Genomic DNA, 20,257 nt, shown 5'->3' with positions numbered 1-20,257 from the left:
AGTAAAAAGAACTAAAATATTTTCATCTGCCTTGCTAAGCCAACAGACTACAACAGATATACTTGTATTTGGAGTACATCAGCAAACAATGTCTTTTAGAGTTTGGCAATAAATATAAACACAGAAGCTTTCTTTAAGTTAGAGCTTAAATTTTGACTTCACATTACCACTAATTCTATCAGTGTTTTCACTGAAAGGCTGGAGTGGGAAACCTGGTTGGCTTATTTAGAACTATCTTAGAAGTTCTGATCATCAAGATCATTCAGGATTTTAGAACAAATCTTCATAAAAGAAAAAAAAAATAAATCTAAGCTACAGTACTGGAAGAGATAGGTAAGGTATAGCAGACTTCCAGTGGGTCGAGATAAAACCTGATGTTAGTACTCTCTTTCCAGCAATATCTGATCCTATACACAAGGTTTACTTGGTGTTCATAAAATAGTTGCCAAAACGCTTATACTTAAGTCTTGGTTCTACTGATGACACTTCGACATCTCTTGAGCTTTATAACATTATTGTTAAAAAATAAGAACTTACAGTATTGATATTTTCTACATCCACAAACACCAACATATTGCCCCCTCTGCCTTCTTCGTCTTCAAGTGCATTACTTCTGCAGACAGTAGCTCGAATATGCAGAGACCGGCTAGTACAAATAACTGCAGTGTGCCTTAATACTCTATGACTAGGAAGGAGGGAGAAGGAAAAAAGAAAGAAAAAAAACAAAACAACAAAACATTCTGAACAACCAAGACTGCTGTCCAGAATCTGTCATTAAGAAGTTTAGCTTTTAACAGTATCAAACCTATTAGACAAATTATTGCTTTCAACTACCAAAGAGATACTTTTCTTTCTAGCTTCCTATCAAAAAAATATTGTATTTAACAATCATGCTGCACGGGCCAGTGCTGTTCAAGCATTCAGTCTCTTAGCCAGCTTGAAATACTGGAAAAAATGTCAAAGATGTGCTTCCAAATAAACTAAACACAGAGTTTGCATTAACAGCAAGTGATACTTTGATAGAAGCAGTGTACACTATGTAATTTCATACAGAGATTAGACTGGATAGCAGAAAAAAATACTGTTTAAAACAGCAGTTAACAGGACATTTCTATATCACCACAGAAACGGAAAGAAATTCACATTTATGGTTACAATGTTTATAGTGCGTCTTACAATTATGACAAAAGTAAGTAAAACTTACCACATTTTTGAGTGTCTTTTAATACTTTCATAGTAAAACAAAAAGTTAATTTCATGAACACCTTCTTCATCTGGTCCCCGTAACCACATTGGCAGCTGCACTGAAGCCCCAGGAAGAAGAACAGCATCAGGAAGTGGGACGTTTATTACTTCAGGCTGACCTCCTGGGCCAACCCCAAAGTCTACAGAAGAAGCTGAAGATAGCAGTGCTGTACGCACAGAGGTAGGATCTGTCACAACAGTCTTGTAAGCACTACAGTTTTCAGAAGCTGAAGGACTTAGTGGTGTTAAAACAGCAGTATTTCCACCGAACGTAAAAAATTCTGGATGCTTGGACACAACCTTCAGTGCGGTAAGAGGACACTTGCTTACATTCACAAATTCTACATATGCTTTTCTGATTTCTCCACAGAGAAGCCCTGTAGGAAAATTTATAAAGAACACCTGTATGGGAGAGAACAGGAGAAATGAAAAACCTGAACATTGAGCCAATTTACAAATGCACATGAAAAGAGCAATCAACTTATTTAAACTACATTGCTCTCTACAGCTTCTTGAGGAGGACAAGCGGAGGGTGAGGTGCTGATCTCTTCTCCCTGGTATCCAGCAATAGGACAGATACGAATGGTTTGTAGCTGTGCTAGGGGAGATTTAGACTGGACATTAGAAGGCATGTCTCTACTAAGAGGGTGGATAAACACCAGAACAGGCTTTCTGCAAAGGTGGTCAATGCCCCCAGACTCAGTGTTTAAGAAGCATTTCGACAATGCCCTTAACATACTTTTAACTTTTTAACTTTATCTGCCGTGGAGTAGTCAGGCAGTTGGACTAGATGATTGATGTAGGTCCCTCCCAAATGAAAAAATTCTGTTCTACGAAGTGTTGTCATTAATCAGACCAATTTCATAAAACAGTGATTTTACTTACTAAGCTTAACTTGAAGAACTATTCTAGATAAATGGCAAGCAACAGAAAAAAGTTCCTTTGCCTGTTCCCCCTCACCTTGATATCTGGCTGAAAAAAAAAGCTGTTGCCAACTAAAATTTAAAAGGGAATTTAACAACCTCCAAATGGTATTAATTTGGAGGCTTCAAGTTCCACTTAAAAAGAACAAAACCAAAACCAAACAAACAAAACAAATCACCCAAAAAAAACCAACAAAAAAACACCAACCCAAGAAAAACACCTCAAACCCCCAACATACATGTCTGACACTGACAGATCAGAAATTAACTCAAAAGATTTAGACATTAACAAAGCCTATGACTTCACTGTTAGAAATTAATTTATAAACTCTAGATTCAGACATTTGCTCAAAACTGCCAATAGAAAGTAGCTACATACCTCCAACAAAGGCATTTCTTCTGTAATAATGGGATCTAAACGTCGATCAGGTCCATATCTAATAGATGTTTTTTCCTCTTTTGTGTTATTAAGTCGAGGCCCTTGGATTTCTAAATCTTGTCGTCCTCGTACAGATAATCCATTGGAGACAAACTTTCCTAAAACAATTTATAAAAAGTTCGTGTTTTTTTAATAATTCTTTTTTCCTAAGTGAGCCAAAGCTCCCTACTCAATCTCAAAAATCATTCTGATGATGTGGACTTACTGCCCTTTAGGTCCCTACAAGTGCAGCAGGATGAGTGGGGGCTTAGGGAAGGACATGGAGCATGAAGGTGAAATATTTATTTCCTTTCCCAATTTTTGTCAAACTGGAAAAGTCAAAAGATTTTTATTTCCTTCAAAAGACAGGCCACTACTCTCCAAACTTTTTTTTCTTAGTCAAAAGGTTTACAGTTCATAGATAGCTAAACACGCCTCATTATTTCTTTTAGACACTGTCAAACATGCTTTAATCCCCACTTCCCCCAACTTCTAAATTTTCCCTGTGAGAGACAGTTTTAGATTAATGACTCAACAAAACAGATCAAGTAACGTGCAATTACTAAGGCATTTGTATGTTAATATGAAGGAAAGAGAACTAAAATAAAGTCAAGATGCTAAAAGAAGTTCTATCAGCCAAGTTTAAATTTGGAAATCTAAGAACTGAAGTGCAACATTTAGACAAAAACTGAAAGCTAACAAAGCAACAAGACCCAGAAGTGAATGGCAAAAATCAGTGAAGGTTGTTATACATTCAACACAGCAATAGACAGAATACTTAAATTTTGATTTTATTTTTTTAAATAGTTTCATAATTTCTAGATTTTAAAAGGAAGAGTAAGTATGGGTTTCGTAGTGATTATTTCCTTTCTTATGAGATTCATACAGGCGCCAATTCGTTCTTTTCCTGTTTCAGTTGTTTTCCTTGTTTCTACGTTCTTACTTGAAAGAAAGCCTTGCATCACAATAGTTAAACATTAAACACTAGAATTTAATTCTAATCTGCAGAAACCATGTCTCCCCCTTTCAGTGACACACAGTTTAAGGGAATAAGACACTTACCTGTCTGCAGTCCAACAGAAGGATCTATCCCATCTAATGTCACAGCACCCTGAACAGTGCCGAGATCATAAACGACTCCCAGAATATGTAGCTCCCCTGTTTGATGGGGAAAGAGCTTTAGTCTTGCCTGTGGAGATATGTTAAATTTTTGTTGTTGTTGCTACTAGAAAAAAAAGTATTATTACATTTTTATGCCCAACTGTTAAAGACACTCACAGCTACATTTACTTTACAGTCACGTCAGATATAACTGTATACAGTAACTACAAGTTATTTACTGGATTCAAAATTTCATATACACAGAATTTACCAAACCAATCCACAGCCAAGAGGTGCTCATTACATTACGAAAAAACCCTAAATTATAACAAAAATTAACTTTAACAGAGACAGAATCACAGTATGGTTGAGGTTGGAAAGGACCTCTGAAGGTCATCTTGTCCAACTTGCCTGCTCAAGCAGGGCCACCTACAGCCAGCTGCTCAGAACCATGTCCAAATGGCTTTAAAAAACTCCATGGATGGGGACTCCACAATCTCTGGACAGCTGTGTTTCAGTTTGTGCCCGCTGCCTTTGCCCCGTCACATCCTCCCTTCAGATATTTATACACACTGAGATTCAGAAATTCAAGTACTTCATATAAATAACATCTTCTGAGAGTTTAAGTTCAGATCACAAATCTGAACTCCACCCTGAAGTTCAACACTAAGAAGATAATTTTTGAAACAAAATACAGTACTTACCACTTTTGTCTCCTCACTATTAATTAAAAATTCTGCTATTGCTTCAGTTCCTATCATGGCACCATCACACATTCCCTGAAAAGAAGAAACAGCTTTTCAGATACTATTACTCCCAGGCAGAAAAAGTGCCATAAATATTACTTCCCACAACTTTCCTACAGTGTTCGAGGTTAAAAGCATACAACTCTCAAACTGCAGGCAGTTAGGACCAGCAGATGCTATATGCCCGGTTTCTCAGGCTTTCCAAATTAAAGAAACAGCCAGAGAGCTCAGTAAACATTTATTTGAGAGAAATCTAAGATTTATCACTATATATTGGAACCACTCCCAATCAGTTTCAGTACCCACAGAAGTATTTATCACATCATTAAAGTAGCACTTCAGACCAGAAGGGAAAGCAGGTGGTAATCCTTGAGACTTAGTTACATAAAACTATGTTTATAACTCTGGCAAACACAGCACCTTTAGAGATCACTATGTTTCAAATGCTTTTGGCTAGGAAACCAAACTCTTAAGGAATTTACTGTAATATTCAGTATCAGAACACATTAAGACCTTAAAATTACGAATGTGAGAAGAGTCCTTCAGAGGGAAGTTTTGGCAGTATCAATTGAAGTGTTAGATTAAACAGTACTAAGTAGTTCATCTAAAGTATTCAAAACATTCATTTTAATATGATAAGTTTTCTTTTTCCTTCTAATTAAGATACCACGATGTTTCTACACCATACCAGCACAGTTTTTCAGATCACACATTTCACTACATACAAGTAGCTATAGGTATTTGATAATACTCTTACTGACACTGCAAGTGATTTCTGCTGGTGAAGGCTAGAGTGACTCAAAATAGATGTACTACACATACAGTGAGATGTTGGAAGTATTTTTCTTTGCATTAAGCTTTACAATACTCAGTTCAGTATGCTTGTTAACTTGGCTGCTTCATGCCCTATGGATCCAGGAAAATCTAAACAATGCATAAGAAAATTCAGTGGTCATTTCCTCCTCCCCCTACCCCTCCCTTTTTTCAGATTTACACTTAAACCAGCTGTTTTCATACTACAGCATTTAAGACTTAACATATACTCCACAACTGGAACTGTGTGGTTTTGGTTGAAGAAGGATGAAGCTTTCCTTACCAGCTCTTTTGTTTCTCCTTCATGCTTTGTATTGAAGTCTTTAGGTTGAAACTTCCACAGCAACGAAAGGTCAGTCAAAAGAAGCGGAACTTTCAGAGGGTTTCGGAAGGACACTTCTACAGTTATTGGTTCTGTTAAATAGTGCAAGAAAATAATGACAACAGGCTATCCCCACCACAATCTGAAGGCTCACCTAACTCAAAGGATTTTTGTGCAAACAACCTGCAGAAGAACACTGGTTTAAATCTACAATAACACAGGAATTATTGTACAAATCTAACTCATTTCTGAAGTTTATACAACTATAACTTTACCTTCTATCACAGCAAGTGGAAATTTGGAGTTATCCGAGTAGCGATTTAAACAGAACTGTGTTGGTTGAAAGTTTGAAGGTATCATTCCTTTATTTACCACAGAAACAACTTGCTCCTCAAGTTCCTTCCATTGTTGTGATGATTCGGAGTCATACTCTTGATCCAGACTTACATGCGTAGCTGCCTGCTTTTCACCTAGTACGAGTAAGGCAGTCTTAGAAGATGAGAACAGTGGCATGCAACAGTTGCAACAGAGGGCAGGACTGGAAGTTTGATAAGTATTGTTAAAATACTTTAAATTCTCAGTTACATAAATTATAACATTAAAATGACACTAAGTCAGTGAACTGCAAGACATTTCAAATTACATACATGGAGTATAAGTCTATTTGCAAATTGTGGAATTCCAAGATTATAAAATGCTACATGGTATTCCCATTTTACACATTATTTTTACTTTATGACAGACTACAGCCCCACAATACAGCCCTGGTTTATCTAAGAATTTCCACTCAGCTTACTTTATATTCAAGAATCACAGCGTTTCAAACACCAAGAGAAAGTTAACTGTAAAGCTAATTTCAAGCATTGGCACTGGAGTTTAGCATTAATAATCTCTTTCATGAAGTTCATTACAGACTTGCATTGAAGCTTTCCAACTGTGAAAAACAGTGGAAGTCAGCCCATCGCATATGCAGATTTCATATTTACAGGGAAGTCTGGAAGCATCTAGTGAGTAGATACTAAGCTTAAGCTTTTCTTTTGAAATCTTTTTTTAAGAAGTTACCTGGTCACATTAATTTTACGTAATGATAGATTAATTTTATTTTTTTTTTTAATTACACCAGCTCTTGCAAATATTTTATTTCTGTAAAAAAGAGACTTCAATCTGTTTACATAAAATTTTCTAACCTTCTGCTGGTCTTCGATCATGCCCAAAGAAAACACGGGTTGCTGAGCTGTTAATATATGGTAAAGGAAGCTGTGGTAAGGGACCATCAGGTGATAGCTGGGTTACATTCTGAAGCAAAGACGAAAAACAAGAGTGTCATGCCATTATGCAAATACATGATGTCCATGCTACACATTACCAACATCTGAATGATGCGGAAGCCAAGTTATAAGCACTCAGTGCTTGAATAAGTAATATTTTTAAGATGGAATCAATAATTTCAATTAATTTTTTTGATTGTTTCTTCTGCTTTGACATTCTGAAGTAGTATATTTTCTTCAATAAGAGATTAAAGTTTGTGAAATCTTTATGGAAAAAGGGAGAATAATGATTTTAATCCAACACTCTAATCACTATTGTGGCTGCATGGCTGTTACAAGCTTTATTTGATGCAAAGCTTTACTCTCTAACTCAGAATTTGATAAACTACATTCACCACACCACCACCATTATACAAGACTCACCACAGCTGAGCTGTGGACCTGAACACAAGTCTCAAGTAAAGTCTCCTATATCGTAGCAAACAGCACAGGAATTCTGCTTGCAAACTTTAATACAGTAACTAACTACACAGCTATGAGTTGTGTGGTGGTATCAGTACTAAACACCCCACAATATATATGGTATACTACAATCCAGAATCAGTCATGAATTTACAGCCAATTTGATGAGTCACTTGATCAACAGAAACTCGTATTAAAAAACAATATTCACTACAACATGGATGGGAAGTACTTTATAGAACCAGGAAAGGTGACAGAGCTACCAAGTCTTTATTAAAGATTTATCATCAAAAGCCTTAAAATCATTATAAGTCGATCAAGAGAGATCCACTAACTCTAGAAGAAACTGAAATATTATAGACTGCAATTCAGCCATGACCCTCAAAAGGAAGAGTTCATTTTACTGTAATAAAAATACATACAAAGAGTCACACTAATACCTATCAGTGGAACTACACTTATTACACACACAAAATGCAGCGTATTTGGTTTCTTCAAGCCTAATTAAAAAATTAAAACATCAACTAGATAAAAAACACAATCCTGGAACAAAGCAGGTTCAACAAAAATAATTCAATGACTTAACAGAAAATTACTGGCAATAAAAATCACCGATTACTCAAGGGATAAATACAAATGGAAGTCACTTACTTTATATACATAAAGATACTCTCTTAAAAAGGCTCCTTGCTGAGCTGGAGGTTGTTTACTATCATTGATCAAAATATGCCTGAAGGCAGACACAGCATTGTCAAGCTGATGAAGCGTAAAGGACTGGCGACCAATCGTGAAGTTAATATGGTCTTCTGCAAGAGACCAGCCTTTCCCTTTGTAAACCTGCATGGCTTGACAGTAGCAACGCAAGGCATGTTTTTTCTGCAAGAAAAAAACAAGCTGATTTCTCAAATAATGCCCTTGTAATTGTAATAACAGTAAGACTGAACAGTAAGTCAGAAAATTCACTGAAGTCTCTACCACCACCCCCACAATGCTAACTGTCATGTTTGCAGAACTATACCTCATGGCATCTGGTCAATATTACCTAAACACAGAAGTGTTGGTTCCTACAGTATAAAGCCTAGCCTGCAAGTTAAGTTCATGTTTTCAGACTGGTCTAACAGGCAGTTAAGTTAAAAGAGCAAATAACAAGAGAAGACTACTTTTAAAACTGTGTTGTGTTGCTTTAGGACTGACTGCTGAAGTCTACAGAGCTCTTCTGCAAAGGCCTCAGGAGATAAGAGATTTAACACATTTCATTTCACTGAACTTTCTGACACTTCCAGTCAATTGCTGTTTCATAGACACACCTGGCACAAAATCCATGCCAAGCAAACCAACAAAAACACAGCCCTACAGTACATACAAGACAAAATTACCAATTGCATCAGCCATTGGAGACAGCTGCTCTGCTTCCACTCAGCTCCACACTTCCTTTCCTACACATGTATCAGGACTTGGGCATTGAATCCCAAGTCTAGGTATTGAACATCTGCATAGTAATTCACAGGCAAGTCTCAGGTTCTAAAAAAAGGGAACAGCATTCCCTCATTTATAGAGGAAATGGGGGAGGAGGGGGGAATAAAAATCTAAGATGTGTTCAAATTGGTATGGTGATCACAGCAGAGTATGAGCAGTAAATCCTTAACATCAGCAGGTACTACTGACGCTTTAAAATAAGGTATTACAGCAAGCACCTGAACTTCAGTAACTGTAGTAACTGCTCACACACCTGCACATCCACTAAAAAGCGTGTAGTTGAGGCACCAGGAAACACAGGTTATCTAAATTTTGCTATTATTTTAATAAATTAGGAGTTTAAGAAATCCCTAACTCCGGCAAGCTCACTCAAGAGTAAAAATGCTCTTTTACCCACATAAAAAAAGCCTTGTATTTCAGTGTATAAAATTGAAGACAGAGAAATGAAAACACACTTGAAGCCTAAGTCAGTGATCTTCAGCATTACTTCTAATTCGAAAGTAAAAGACTAAGCTGATCAATGCAGAAGTCATTTTCAGAAGATCACAGAGTTGTATATACTGCTGACTAACACAAAAGCATTAGAAGCCAAACATTTTTTCCAGACTAATGACACATTTAACATGGTTTCCAGACTAAGTATCAAATTCCGGGTATATTTTCCACATGGAAAGATAATACTTACCTGGCCTGCTTTACTAAACCTATGGCCAGCCAATATCATATAAAATGCAAACTTTCTAACCATGGGACTTTTCATGTTTATAAAGCAATGGGCTGCCTGCTCCAACAGAAGTGCACTGCGAAGATCTGAATCCTATTTAAAAGCAAAAAGGAGAATTAGCCTCAAAGTTGAATACAAAGATATCAGTGGCCTTGTTTAATGCTAACAAGGGCAGTAAGCTGTAAGAGCTGTGAAGTTGAAGATTCTTTTACATACAAACAAGCATACTACATATAAATATGATGCAGAGCCAACAGTATTTAGTTTGCTTAAATAACATACTGCTCACAAAAGTTAGTAGCAAGCTAAGTTGAAAGGGCAAGAATAAAGCTACAAAGACACTTGAGAGAGAAACTTACTAACTAAGCAAATTTACTCCATGCTTCATCTGTCCTAAGCATCACACTGGTGCAAGCTGTCCACAAAGCCAGAACAAATTACCATTTAGGCTTTCCTCCAAGCTACATAGTATGCTATTACTGGTAGATATTTGTTTCCTTTTCAAACAAGATGCTTTCTGGGCTGTTAGAAGTTAACTTAATGCTTAATTTCCATCAATATTACAGAAGTGTTCTAGCTTTCACTTACTGATTCTGAGGATTCATACCACCTAAGCTACAGTAAACACCTTTGTTACTTAAACTATTGGGTGCTGCTGGTCATATGCAGACTAGTATCCATTATGGCTCTGGCAAGCCATGCTAATTTTCTTAACCCCTGAATCCTTAATCTGAAAGTATTCCATACAAGAGTCAACACATGTCAACAAAAAACTGTCATAAAGCCAAAGATAACAAATGTATATTTGGCATGTTTAAAGCAGTCAAGCAAGTCACCTGACCAGAAAGAAGACTTAACAGTACTGGGTTCTTCATTGTAGCAAAAGCAGTTTTCCTCACTTCATGCTTTACACCTGCTAATTTGCTACCTTTTGCTAGAAAGTATCATACAACAAGAATTAGAATGTAACCTAGAAGTGCTTGGGTAAGTAAGGGGAGGACAAGAGTGGAAAAAGCTACTGTTTTACCTCACTTGTTAAACGAATCAGAAGAGCAGCTGCCTCTGAGTATTTGCTTTGACTTTTTAAGATTTCAGCACTAAGCAGCACACAGCGCTCAGCCAGAACCATGTTCCTAAAGGAAAAATATAGATGTATTAATAAATGTTTATCAAAGCGAGGCATGGAAAACTTTTCACCACAAATCTGACTAATTTTCTCCACATCACATCAGACTGATGTTCTGTTATTTATCCTTCCTAAAGTAAAATACATGAAAGTTCATCCTCTGCAAAACAACCCCATACAGATTGACTCCTCTTGTGCTATCCTACTATAAAAGGAGCTTTTCAGAAGTCAAAGCTAGAGAGCATTTTTGTGGACAGTAGTGTATTTATAAAATGTCAACTAAAATAATATGATAAATGACAGTCAGAAACAAGATGTGCTGTGACCTTGGTGGGTATTAGGTGTCCACCAAGCTACTCTATCACAACTCTACCACAGCACAACAGGGGAGAAAACTAGATTAAAAATAAGTACAAGGCGATCACTCACCAATTACAGCTACATGCAAAAGAAACCTAATTTGGGGACGATTAATTTATTGCAAATTAATAACAGAATGGGACAGTGATAAATAAAAACAGAACTAAAACTCCTTCCCCTGACTCCGTCTTCCCAGGCTCAACTTCACTTCTAACTGGTCCGTCTCTTACTCCCCCCAAGAAGGGGAGGGGAGCAGGAAAAAGGAGCTCTGGTCAGTATGTAACATTTCATTGCTGCCACTAGTTTCTCCTCATGCTATTCCCCTGGTACAGCATGGGGCCCCTTCCACAGGGTACAGTCCATCAGGAACAGACTGCTCCAGTGTGGGTTCCCCACGCACCACAGCTCCTGCCAGGAACCTGCTCTGGCAAAGGCTCTCCACAGGCTGCTGCTACCTTATGGGCATATCCACCTGCTCTGACACTGGGTACTCCAATAGCTGCAATGTGCATCCCTGCTCCACTGTGGTCCTCCATGGGCTGCTTCACCATGGTCTTCTCCACAGGCTGCAATGATGCACCTCCACCTCCTCCTTCCTCATTGACCTTGGTATGTGCAGGCAAGTTTCTCACTCCTCTCTCACAGATGCTTTTACCCTTAAGTATGTTACCACAGAAGCACCACCACCATTGCTGACAAGATGAGCTTTGGGCAGCAGGTATATCCAGAGCCGGGTGAAAACTGGCTCTGCCCAACACAGGGGCAGCTCTTGCTGTCTTCACCCCATTACCAAAATCTTATCATGTAAATTCAACCTACAAGATTAGTAAGCACTTTGCTACGAACAGCATAGATCCCCTTCCATCTTACCCTAGATCAACTAACATATCTTACTCTTTAAAAAGTTACCATCATTCTGTGTTCTTGTAGTCATCTGACACTACCACTGTACAGAAGAAAGTTAAGCCACCAGGACTTTCAACTTTCATTGGATCAATACGAAAGTAAACAACATACTTGCAGATATCTCGATAGGTCTGAATTGCTGTTTCCATATAATGAGCAGGATATGGTCTAGGAGCTCCAGGCTGAAGAAAAGCTGATACTGCTGCCATTTCCTGCAACAGAAAGTTAGTACTGTCACTGTAGCGTTTTCAACATATTGCAAGCCTCAAAATGCTGAAGAATATATTTCAACAGCAACTAGTTCAAGATCTTCATCTAAACAGTTACCAACATATAAAAGTGTACAATACACTAACTGATAACAGATTTAATACAATAGCTTATTTACAGCTCTGTTTGTAATTAGCCAGATAGCAATAAGAGTTATACACACTCACAGAATAACCTGAACACTATGCAGAAGCATTGATTCAGTACAGCTTTACAAGTCAAAGATAATTCCCTGTTGCAGGAATAATCTTTCTGATATAGTAGGAGTACTATCTAATTTAAGATTACTGGTTTTCAAGTTTCGCTTAAATTAATTTACATTCACAGCTTCCAAGGGAACTTTAGTAAACATGCACTCTGAAGTTTTACTTTTTTCCTGCAGTAAGGCTAAGACTTGCAGGTTGTAAGAATTCATAATTAACTCCTCTACAAACCATTCATTAAGAACTTGGTAACATTTCAGGTAATCTAAATGCTGAGCAACTCTCTGTACTAAATAAATGTGTATTTTTACAAAGGTTTTACATCAAGATGGCACAGTGCTTCCATAGAATGCTTCCATAGCTCTATAAAGCAGTTTTAAATTTCGTCAAGTTAACCAGACTACACCCCACAAAACACAGCTTCTATAAAGTATTAAACCAAGCTTATTTTTCCCAGTGCTTCCCTTTACCTTGCTGAAAATTATTTGTCACTCATACCTTCAATGTCAAGATAAACTAATGAATAAGTGTTTACAGTGATGTTCAGCAGTGACATACTCAAAATATATACCTCAAAGAGTCTTAAAAAAAAGGTACAGCACCATATTTATAGTGACATAGTCTTGACTTCCTGGCAAATAAGTATTTCGTCAAAATCTTAAATACGATAAAACTATATCACACCTGGTTTTGAGTTATCAGACTAGAAGTTTAAAGATAAATTTTGCTGCAGGTTGCATTCCAGGTATTCTCCTTTTCATATTTCACATTTTAAGAATTGAATTAACTCTTCAATTTTTATTCACACCTTCATTCCCTTCACAAAACAGCAGCAAACAGATTTGAGAACACTGTAGGATTTGCTAAAGATACTCAGCAAATTTGTCAAGGCACTTATAAATATGGAGGTGGAGGGAAGAGATTGCATTTTGTTACCTTCAGACAAATACTAGAAATTATTAGGAAGAGTTCACAGAATGGTTATGTTATGTATAGTACCAACCAGCGCTCCAGCTGCATACAGCATTGCCTGATCGTTTAAGAAGTCTTTCTTTGCTGTATGGTAACAGCTATATGCAAGTTCATAGTGCTGCACCAAAAAGCACAAGTCTGCCATTTTCCGGATTTGAAGCTCTGGTGCTTCAGGTGGATACCTATAAATGCAAATATTTAAATTCAAAGTAATAATTTTAATAACTATAGCCACACATGCTCTATAAAGTTGTTTTAATTTCTGTTCACAAAGTAGAAATAGAAACAGCACTGCTTCAGCCTCACCCAAAAAAAAAACTGCAGCCTTTCTGCCTTATATAACTTAGTTTCACGCCTTTTCTGATTAATGAGATTCACTGTTCCACTAATATTCAAAGCAGGGATTCTTCTAAGCCAAGAAATACTGGAAAAAGGATGCAGCTATTGCTGAAACTGCTCAGTAAGGTTAAGTGTTAGAGCAAAAGAGCTGTATGTGAAGGAAAAGTAAGACTTGGACTGTTCACCTAGCTGTAGTTATTTCTGCCCATTTCTCTTCAAAGAAAAAAAGAAGAACACTAAAAATACTATGCCTTACGCAAAAACACTGGGCATGTACCTCTCCTCTGCAGGCACCAGTCTAACTTTCACTTAGTCAAATATATATGCATCACTTCAATGAATACCAAATACAGTTCCACAAACACTTGTCAGTCAAACTTAGTAGGAGATAAACCATGCTTACAAGTTCAATACAGAAAGCAGAAATTAACAACATTTATTATGAATCCAAAGACACACAACATGCAAATTTGCAGCTGTATGTAAGTGTCAGGGACAGTAACAATGTCCAGGAACTATTTAGACTTTTGTGGTTATGACAGCTGAAGAGTGCTTTACATGATTATACATCCTCATTCACAGAGGGAAATTACAAAGCATACAAAATGAATATTCTGGTGAAATTTAAAACCTGGTCTTAGTGTAAACTGCAAGTACAAAAAGTACAAAATTCCCCTTAATTGAGCTCTGAAACGCACCTACAAAAGCAATATACTTAACTGTTAACTACATTAAATTACATAGTTACCTAAACAAACAAAAAAAACCCCACAAACCAAAATACACACCTTTATATAGGTGTCTTTAATCTGGCTTAAATAAGAAAAGAAAAAGCTTGTACTAATTTAAAAAAAAAAAAAACAAAAAAACAAACCCTTACAACAGACCATAGCTTCTTTTTATTACTATTACTCCTTAAAATTACATTCTTAACTTCGAAAGTTTCACTATAAATATAAAAGGAAGATCACTCTGCAAACAGTTCCTTTTAAACCCTTTAAGTTCTGCTAATTCTTTCTTGTACATATTTAGGCATAGTACTTTTCACGATTTCTCCAGTTAAAGTCTTTTACAATATTGCTGATTTAGACCTTTGCAGTACACCAGCAAAACAACACAGGCCCTCTCTCCCCGCAAAAAACAGGTACATTTTCAGTTTAGATCTAAAGGTAAGGACTGACATTACTTACAGCAACCCAGAAGTATTCTTCAGTTCATTTATACTTTTCTCTGGAACCTTGCTGCCGCTAAACCATTTTTTAGTAGCAGAAAACAGTGATCGACTCAAGCCCTTCCTGGATATTAACTGCAAAGGGATACTAAATTAGAGCACCACACTCCAAGAAAGATACTAAGTTAAACTAATACAAAAACCTAAGTCCTAATGGTAATGCTGTTTGCTACACCTTATATTCACTTCTCAGTTTGTTTATAAAATTTTCCAAGTGTAAACATGGTCAGCAAACACTAACTCCCAAATGTCAATTCTGGGAGGTGTTCCTTACGACATATGATGAATCAAAACTTCTCATACTTAAAGCTATAACCTGAATGGACAATTAAATGGAAATACAGAGTTTAGGCAATAAACTGGTATTTGGGTCCAAGTCTAATGCTAAATATACTAATTTCATTGTACTAATGGAAGCAAATTCATCTTTCCACTGTTTAAGACCATAGAGAAGAACACTTAGGACCGTACTGTGATAGAAATAAGACTAATGCATGTCCTTGACTTAACATGGGCATGATACTATCATACTTCCAAAATATCATAGTTCGATAGCAGAATATTCAGTTGCAAAAACTGCTGAGATCACAACAGAACTGCTTGATTTTGGGAGTCCATGCACTTCTCTCCTGTCAAAAACTAACAACTGAGGTACACAACTTTAGTTGTGCATTCTTATGCTAAAACACAGCAAGTACATTTTGTTTCCTGGACTAGAACCACCCAAAAGCATAAAACATTACCTTTTTTAGAAGAGAAGACAAATATCCCTGATAATAGTTCACACAGGCTTTCACAAAGAAGCCACCTTGCACTGAAGCTTTGCTGATACAAACTGCTTTTTGGTTTTTTTTTTTAAGACAAATTAAGCAAAAATGATAACCTGTGTTTTTCTCTTAAGTTTACCTACAGTTTTCAATAAGAGCATTAGATGCAGAAGGGAGTACTAATTTCAGACCAGATTTTTGTATAACTGGATTTATACCCCAACTGTTTTTTTCTTACTATGGCACAAGGTGTTTTTAAGAGTAAACTGACCTGATCATTAAGCTGCCGAATTGTCTTCTCTATATGTGGCAAAAGTCCCCTAAATGTGAATTCCTGTATGAATTGCCTAATTCGATCGTGATCTGTGAGTGTTAAACAAGCACCATGAGGTGTTCCAGAATTTGATTTCTTTGAGTCTTGTGATGATGTGGCAGCCTTTGTGTAATCAGTGCTATCTAAACTGCCGCTGGGATGATCCAGTTGAAGTGGGTGAGTCTTAAAGTTATTTGGCAGGCCATCTGTTGAAAGATTGAAACAAAACCTCCAGTAAACATAATGTTATTTAAACAATTTTGTTTTAAATGTAATTTTTATTACCCTCCCTCAAAGTAGTTCTTATTCAGAACTCTTAAAAAGCAAAGCTATTCACCAGTTATTCTGCAATACAGATCAATGCAGAGCAGACAGCACCAAAGCACTACCCCAGCATTGCATCACTCCTGAAATTCTTCAGAAAGCTCAGTGAACCTCAGAAACAACATAACCAAATATGTATATTGGTTCTGAACTACAGTGCAAAGAATCCCCAAATACACTGACTTGTATCACAACAACATTGAAGGAAACTATGTAAACATTAAACTCAAAGTCAAACATTCATAAAAGTCAGAAATGCAGCAATTACAATGGCTCCATTGGATCTATTCACTCTTTTCTGTTTATGTTTAAAGATTTAAAGGGAAAAAAGAGAAAAAAAAAACAACCAAGCAAACAAAAAAAACACACCTCATTTTCCATGGCCTTCCAAGCAATCACAATGTAAAACAACCTTCTCCAAAGTCCGGTTAGTTCAGTGAGAATGGCTGTTGACCACTACTGCATCTAGCTATCCAAACTACAGTGAAACTGTGTCTCAGTTTAAGACTTAAGTAGTTCTCTATTTATTATTTCCTTTGTTCACCTAGCTGTAGCTGTAACTGTTGTAGCTGTTTCTATATAAGAAAATCAGCTTGCTTTATCTGGCCCTAGTTAGCACTGAGCAAAGCTGAGTCATGAAAGAAATCTTTGAAGGATTTTACTCATGAAATGTAAAGCTCAGTATGTGAAGTTCAAACAGCAGCTTGCAGACTACATCCAAGCTGTAAGGCCCTATAAAAAAAATGCCTTTTTAGGCAACTGCAGAGTCTCCTACATATGCTAGGTCTCACCATGCCTTTCAAATCAGGTATGAAGGGTCTGGGCCGAGTCAGGCCAGGCAGTGCGTGATACGTCACTTCTTCCCTATTCAATAGTGCTTCTCATCATTCACACTAACCACAACTTCTATTATGATGAAAATTAAACATTTAAACCTGTGTTATTTCATTGTCAGAGTTTTCAGACAATAAGCTTCATTGTACAAAAGATAAGCCCAATACATTAAGAGCCATCTCATTAAAAGTGTATCAACCAGTTACCACCACTCCAGCAGATCAGCACCACAGCATTTTTCTTTGAACACCAGGTTACACTATCTTTGAGCATTTAGAAAATTTACTTCAAAGTTCCCACAAAAATCACTTGATTACAGTCCAAGCCATGAGACCACTGTGTAAATGCTATCATACCAGTGTTTTGACAGAAGCTGTAAGTATACCTTCAATTTCATTGTCTAAGCCATCTGATATTAAGTGATCACTACTCTTGTTTGAAATGACAGTATAAGGACAGTCTTCATAACAATCCTGCCAGGGGGAAAAGAAAAAAAGTTACAATTTTAAGAATACTAGAGCACATGCAAGAGTTGGTCAACAGTAGTTGTTAACTTTCAGAGCAGTTAACTGAATTATTACAAAAGCAGGTTTGTTTTTAAGTGGTTTGTAAGGCTTTAAAAAGTTGTACTACTGTAAAGAGCCAAGTTAAATTCACCAAATGAAGCAAATATCTTCTGGCTTGCTCAGATAGCTTTGCTATCAACTAAAGCAAGCAGCTCTTACATAGCCACGCCTACAGCGGTGAAAATATGCTCCCTAAAGCAATACCTGAAAAAGCTCATACAAAAAAAATCACCTACGTCGGACAATTGACATGGGACAGAAAAAAGAAAACAGTTTATGGCAGAACATTACTTGGTGGTCCTCTTAGCTTTCAGAAGAGGATGTTTTGACTTCCCAGTGCCAGCTAGATTTGGTAAAGAATTATAATTCCACAAACCAACCTTTTAATCAGAGGCAGTTAAAACTGCAGGTCAGTCAAAAGCAAACTCAAGGAGGTATATTTTTGGTCCTGAAGCCAAAGACAGACATTTATGCCAAACTGAACTCAAGAGTTTGAGCTAACACACACACACATTTGCCATCTTAGCACATGACAGAACAGACTGGACTGCAGCAAGGTACCAGAAAACACACATACAGCTCCATAAAAAGCCACACTCTCAAACTTCACTATTTAGTGAAGTACAGAAGATAATGGGGGAAGAAGGGAGAGATTTAAGAATGAATTAATCAAAAAGAAGGTAAAAAGTTACTATGAATAGTATACTGCTGAGATTACTCACTTTCGTCAGTGCATAAAACACAAGTCTCTTATTTCAGGGCTCCTGTCAGTCTATTTTAGACAGACTAGCAGTTCAGCACTCCTTACTGTCAACTTAAGCAGCATGGAGGAAAGCTCTTAGAGAGGACTCATCTTATGCCCTCAGAAAAATTAACAGCTATGTTAGAAGTATCTTGACTGCCTATTAGCACATTCTGTAGAAACACACACATAATACTATTGCAAAGTTTAACACAATTAAGGCTTTCATATGCACCTTACAAATTGTTTTTATAATACTGTAATACCTGGTTCTGGATAGTGTTTTTCTGAAGGTACTGACTCCAAGGATCTGGTATCTGTTCATCTGTTCCTCTATTAGACACCCGAGAATTTATTTTCAGCAAATAGCAACCCTGAGTTCCATACCTCTGCTTCATCTCTTCATAAATGGAGTCAGCCCTGAGGAAAAATCAAAAAATCAAAAACCACACAATATTTGTCCTGTCTTGATATCAAACAATTCTATCCTAAGTGTGTACTGCAACAAGCTATTTCAGACTATCTTCCAGGGGGATTAAAAGGAAAACTCTCCTGTTTTTAAAACACTCCTTTATGAAAGGGTAAAACTGAAAATCTTTGAGAATCAGTTTTGCTTCATCATTTCATAAATGGATACAGCTCTGAAAAAATAAAACACTTACCCTACCTTGATATCAAAACAATTCTATTCTAACTGCATACTGCAACAAGCTATTTTAGACTATTATTCACAGGGATTAAAAGGAAAACTATCCTATTTTTAAAGCAGTGTTTTATGCAAGAGTGAAGTTGAGAATCTTTGAGAATGAGTGAGCTAGCAAAGAAAGCACCTGCCTCAAGAAGCTAAGACTAACTCTTTTCATTTTATATGAACACAAACAATAGATCCAAAAATAATGATATCTGCCTTGATAACAGCCAGCATACTAGGTTACTGGATCCTACCATACGTCTAATCTCAACAGAATTTATAACACAAACATTTCAGTGAAAACTTTCATCTATAAGTTCAGTAAAGGTAGAAGACCCACCTTTGCTCTTCTCCTGTGCTTACATCATGCAATAACACATAGTATTTGAGCGTGTTTGGTATAAACCACTTGGGATATAAGTATTCAGTACTATGTTGAATTCGATGTTGTTCTTGAGACAGCTTCAGAAATTGCTCCACTGGCTCTGGTTCACTAGAGGAAACTACAAGCATACCTAAATTCATTGTTAAGGACACTTACCAAAAGAATCCAGGAAAAACCTCTGATCATATAATAAAATAGTGCATAAAATGAGACAGATGAGTACAATGTTTAAGCTTGTGAAACACGCTTTCACAAAAGTCTGTGTAACTAGATTTTGGCCTTAGTCACTATAAAACAAACACTATTAAGCACTCCTTTAACTAATATCCGAACATGAGATGAAACAAGAGTCTGCACTGAATCCAAGCTTAAGCTGATACATAATAGCTAATAGTCCATCCAAGATTTTAGATATCGATCAACTGTTCACATATGAAACAGTAGCTGAAATTAACCTCCAGTCTTCAACTTCCAATGAGAGTTGGGACTTCAAGGTATCACTTGAGAAATAATAACAGCTGGTATTTATAAACACAGTAATAGATCTGAGTAAAAAAAACAAGTGTTCAGATTTTTACCTCCCTGCAACTACACAATTATTAACAAGGAACATTCTGCTCTGGTACATATACTCACCAAACCAAAGACATTAATTCAGAGAACCCAGAAAGCAAGTTGTACTTTAAATGTCATGAAAATTTAGACATCAAAGGCCAGAATCAATATTTTG

At 36.7% G+C, this 20,257-nt stretch overlaps 1 protein-coding gene across 5 annotated transcripts in view; it reads right to left on the bottom strand.

Moving 5' to 3' along the window:
* The window catches only part of TRAPPC8 (trafficking protein particle complex subunit 8), a 49,995-nt gene that overhangs the window by 16,112 nt on the left and 13,626 nt on the right, over nt 1–20,257 (bottom strand). For all 5 annotated transcript variants that reach the window (XM_061448591.1, XM_061448593.1, XM_061448594.1 and 2 more), the window contains 18 exons: nt 19,483–19,657; nt 18,718–18,871; nt 17,529–17,616; nt 15,944–16,191; nt 14,865–14,980; nt 13,367–13,517; nt 12,002–12,102; nt 10,526–10,631; nt 9,460–9,591; nt 7,950–8,174; nt 6,756–6,864; nt 5,844–6,038; nt 5,530–5,660; nt 4,392–4,466; nt 3,649–3,775; nt 2,548–2,705; nt 1,205–1,647; nt 538–685 (listed from right to left, as the gene is read on the bottom strand). In XM_061448591.1, coding sequence (XP_061304575.1) covers nt 538–685; nt 1,205–1,647; nt 2,548–2,705; nt 3,649–3,775; nt 4,392–4,466; nt 5,530–5,660; nt 5,844–6,038; nt 6,756–6,864; nt 7,950–8,174; nt 9,460–9,591; nt 10,526–10,631; nt 12,002–12,102; nt 13,367–13,517; nt 14,865–14,980; nt 15,944–16,191; nt 17,529–17,616; nt 18,718–18,871; nt 19,483–19,657 — 2,882 coding nt within the window. The remainder of the gene's footprint in view (nt 1–537; nt 686–1,204; nt 1,648–2,547; nt 2,706–3,648; nt 3,776–4,391; nt 4,467–5,529; nt 5,661–5,843; nt 6,039–6,755; nt 6,865–7,949; nt 8,175–9,459; nt 9,592–10,525; nt 10,632–12,001; nt 12,103–13,366; nt 13,518–14,864; nt 14,981–15,943; nt 16,192–17,528; nt 17,617–18,717; nt 18,872–19,482; nt 19,658–20,257) is intronic.

This window comes from Pezoporus flaviventris, unplaced genomic scaffold (genome assembly GCF_033815535.1).
Source record: "Pezoporus flaviventris isolate CSIRO_AGI_PZ_B2104156 unplaced genomic scaffold, CSIRO_AGI_Pfla_v1 ptg000007l, whole genome shotgun sequence".
Taxonomy (NCBI): domain Eukaryota; kingdom Metazoa; phylum Chordata; class Aves; order Psittaciformes; family Psittacidae; genus Pezoporus; species Pezoporus flaviventris.
Note: the sequence above shows the minus strand (reverse complement) of the source record. Positions and strands in the feature narration are given on the sequence as shown.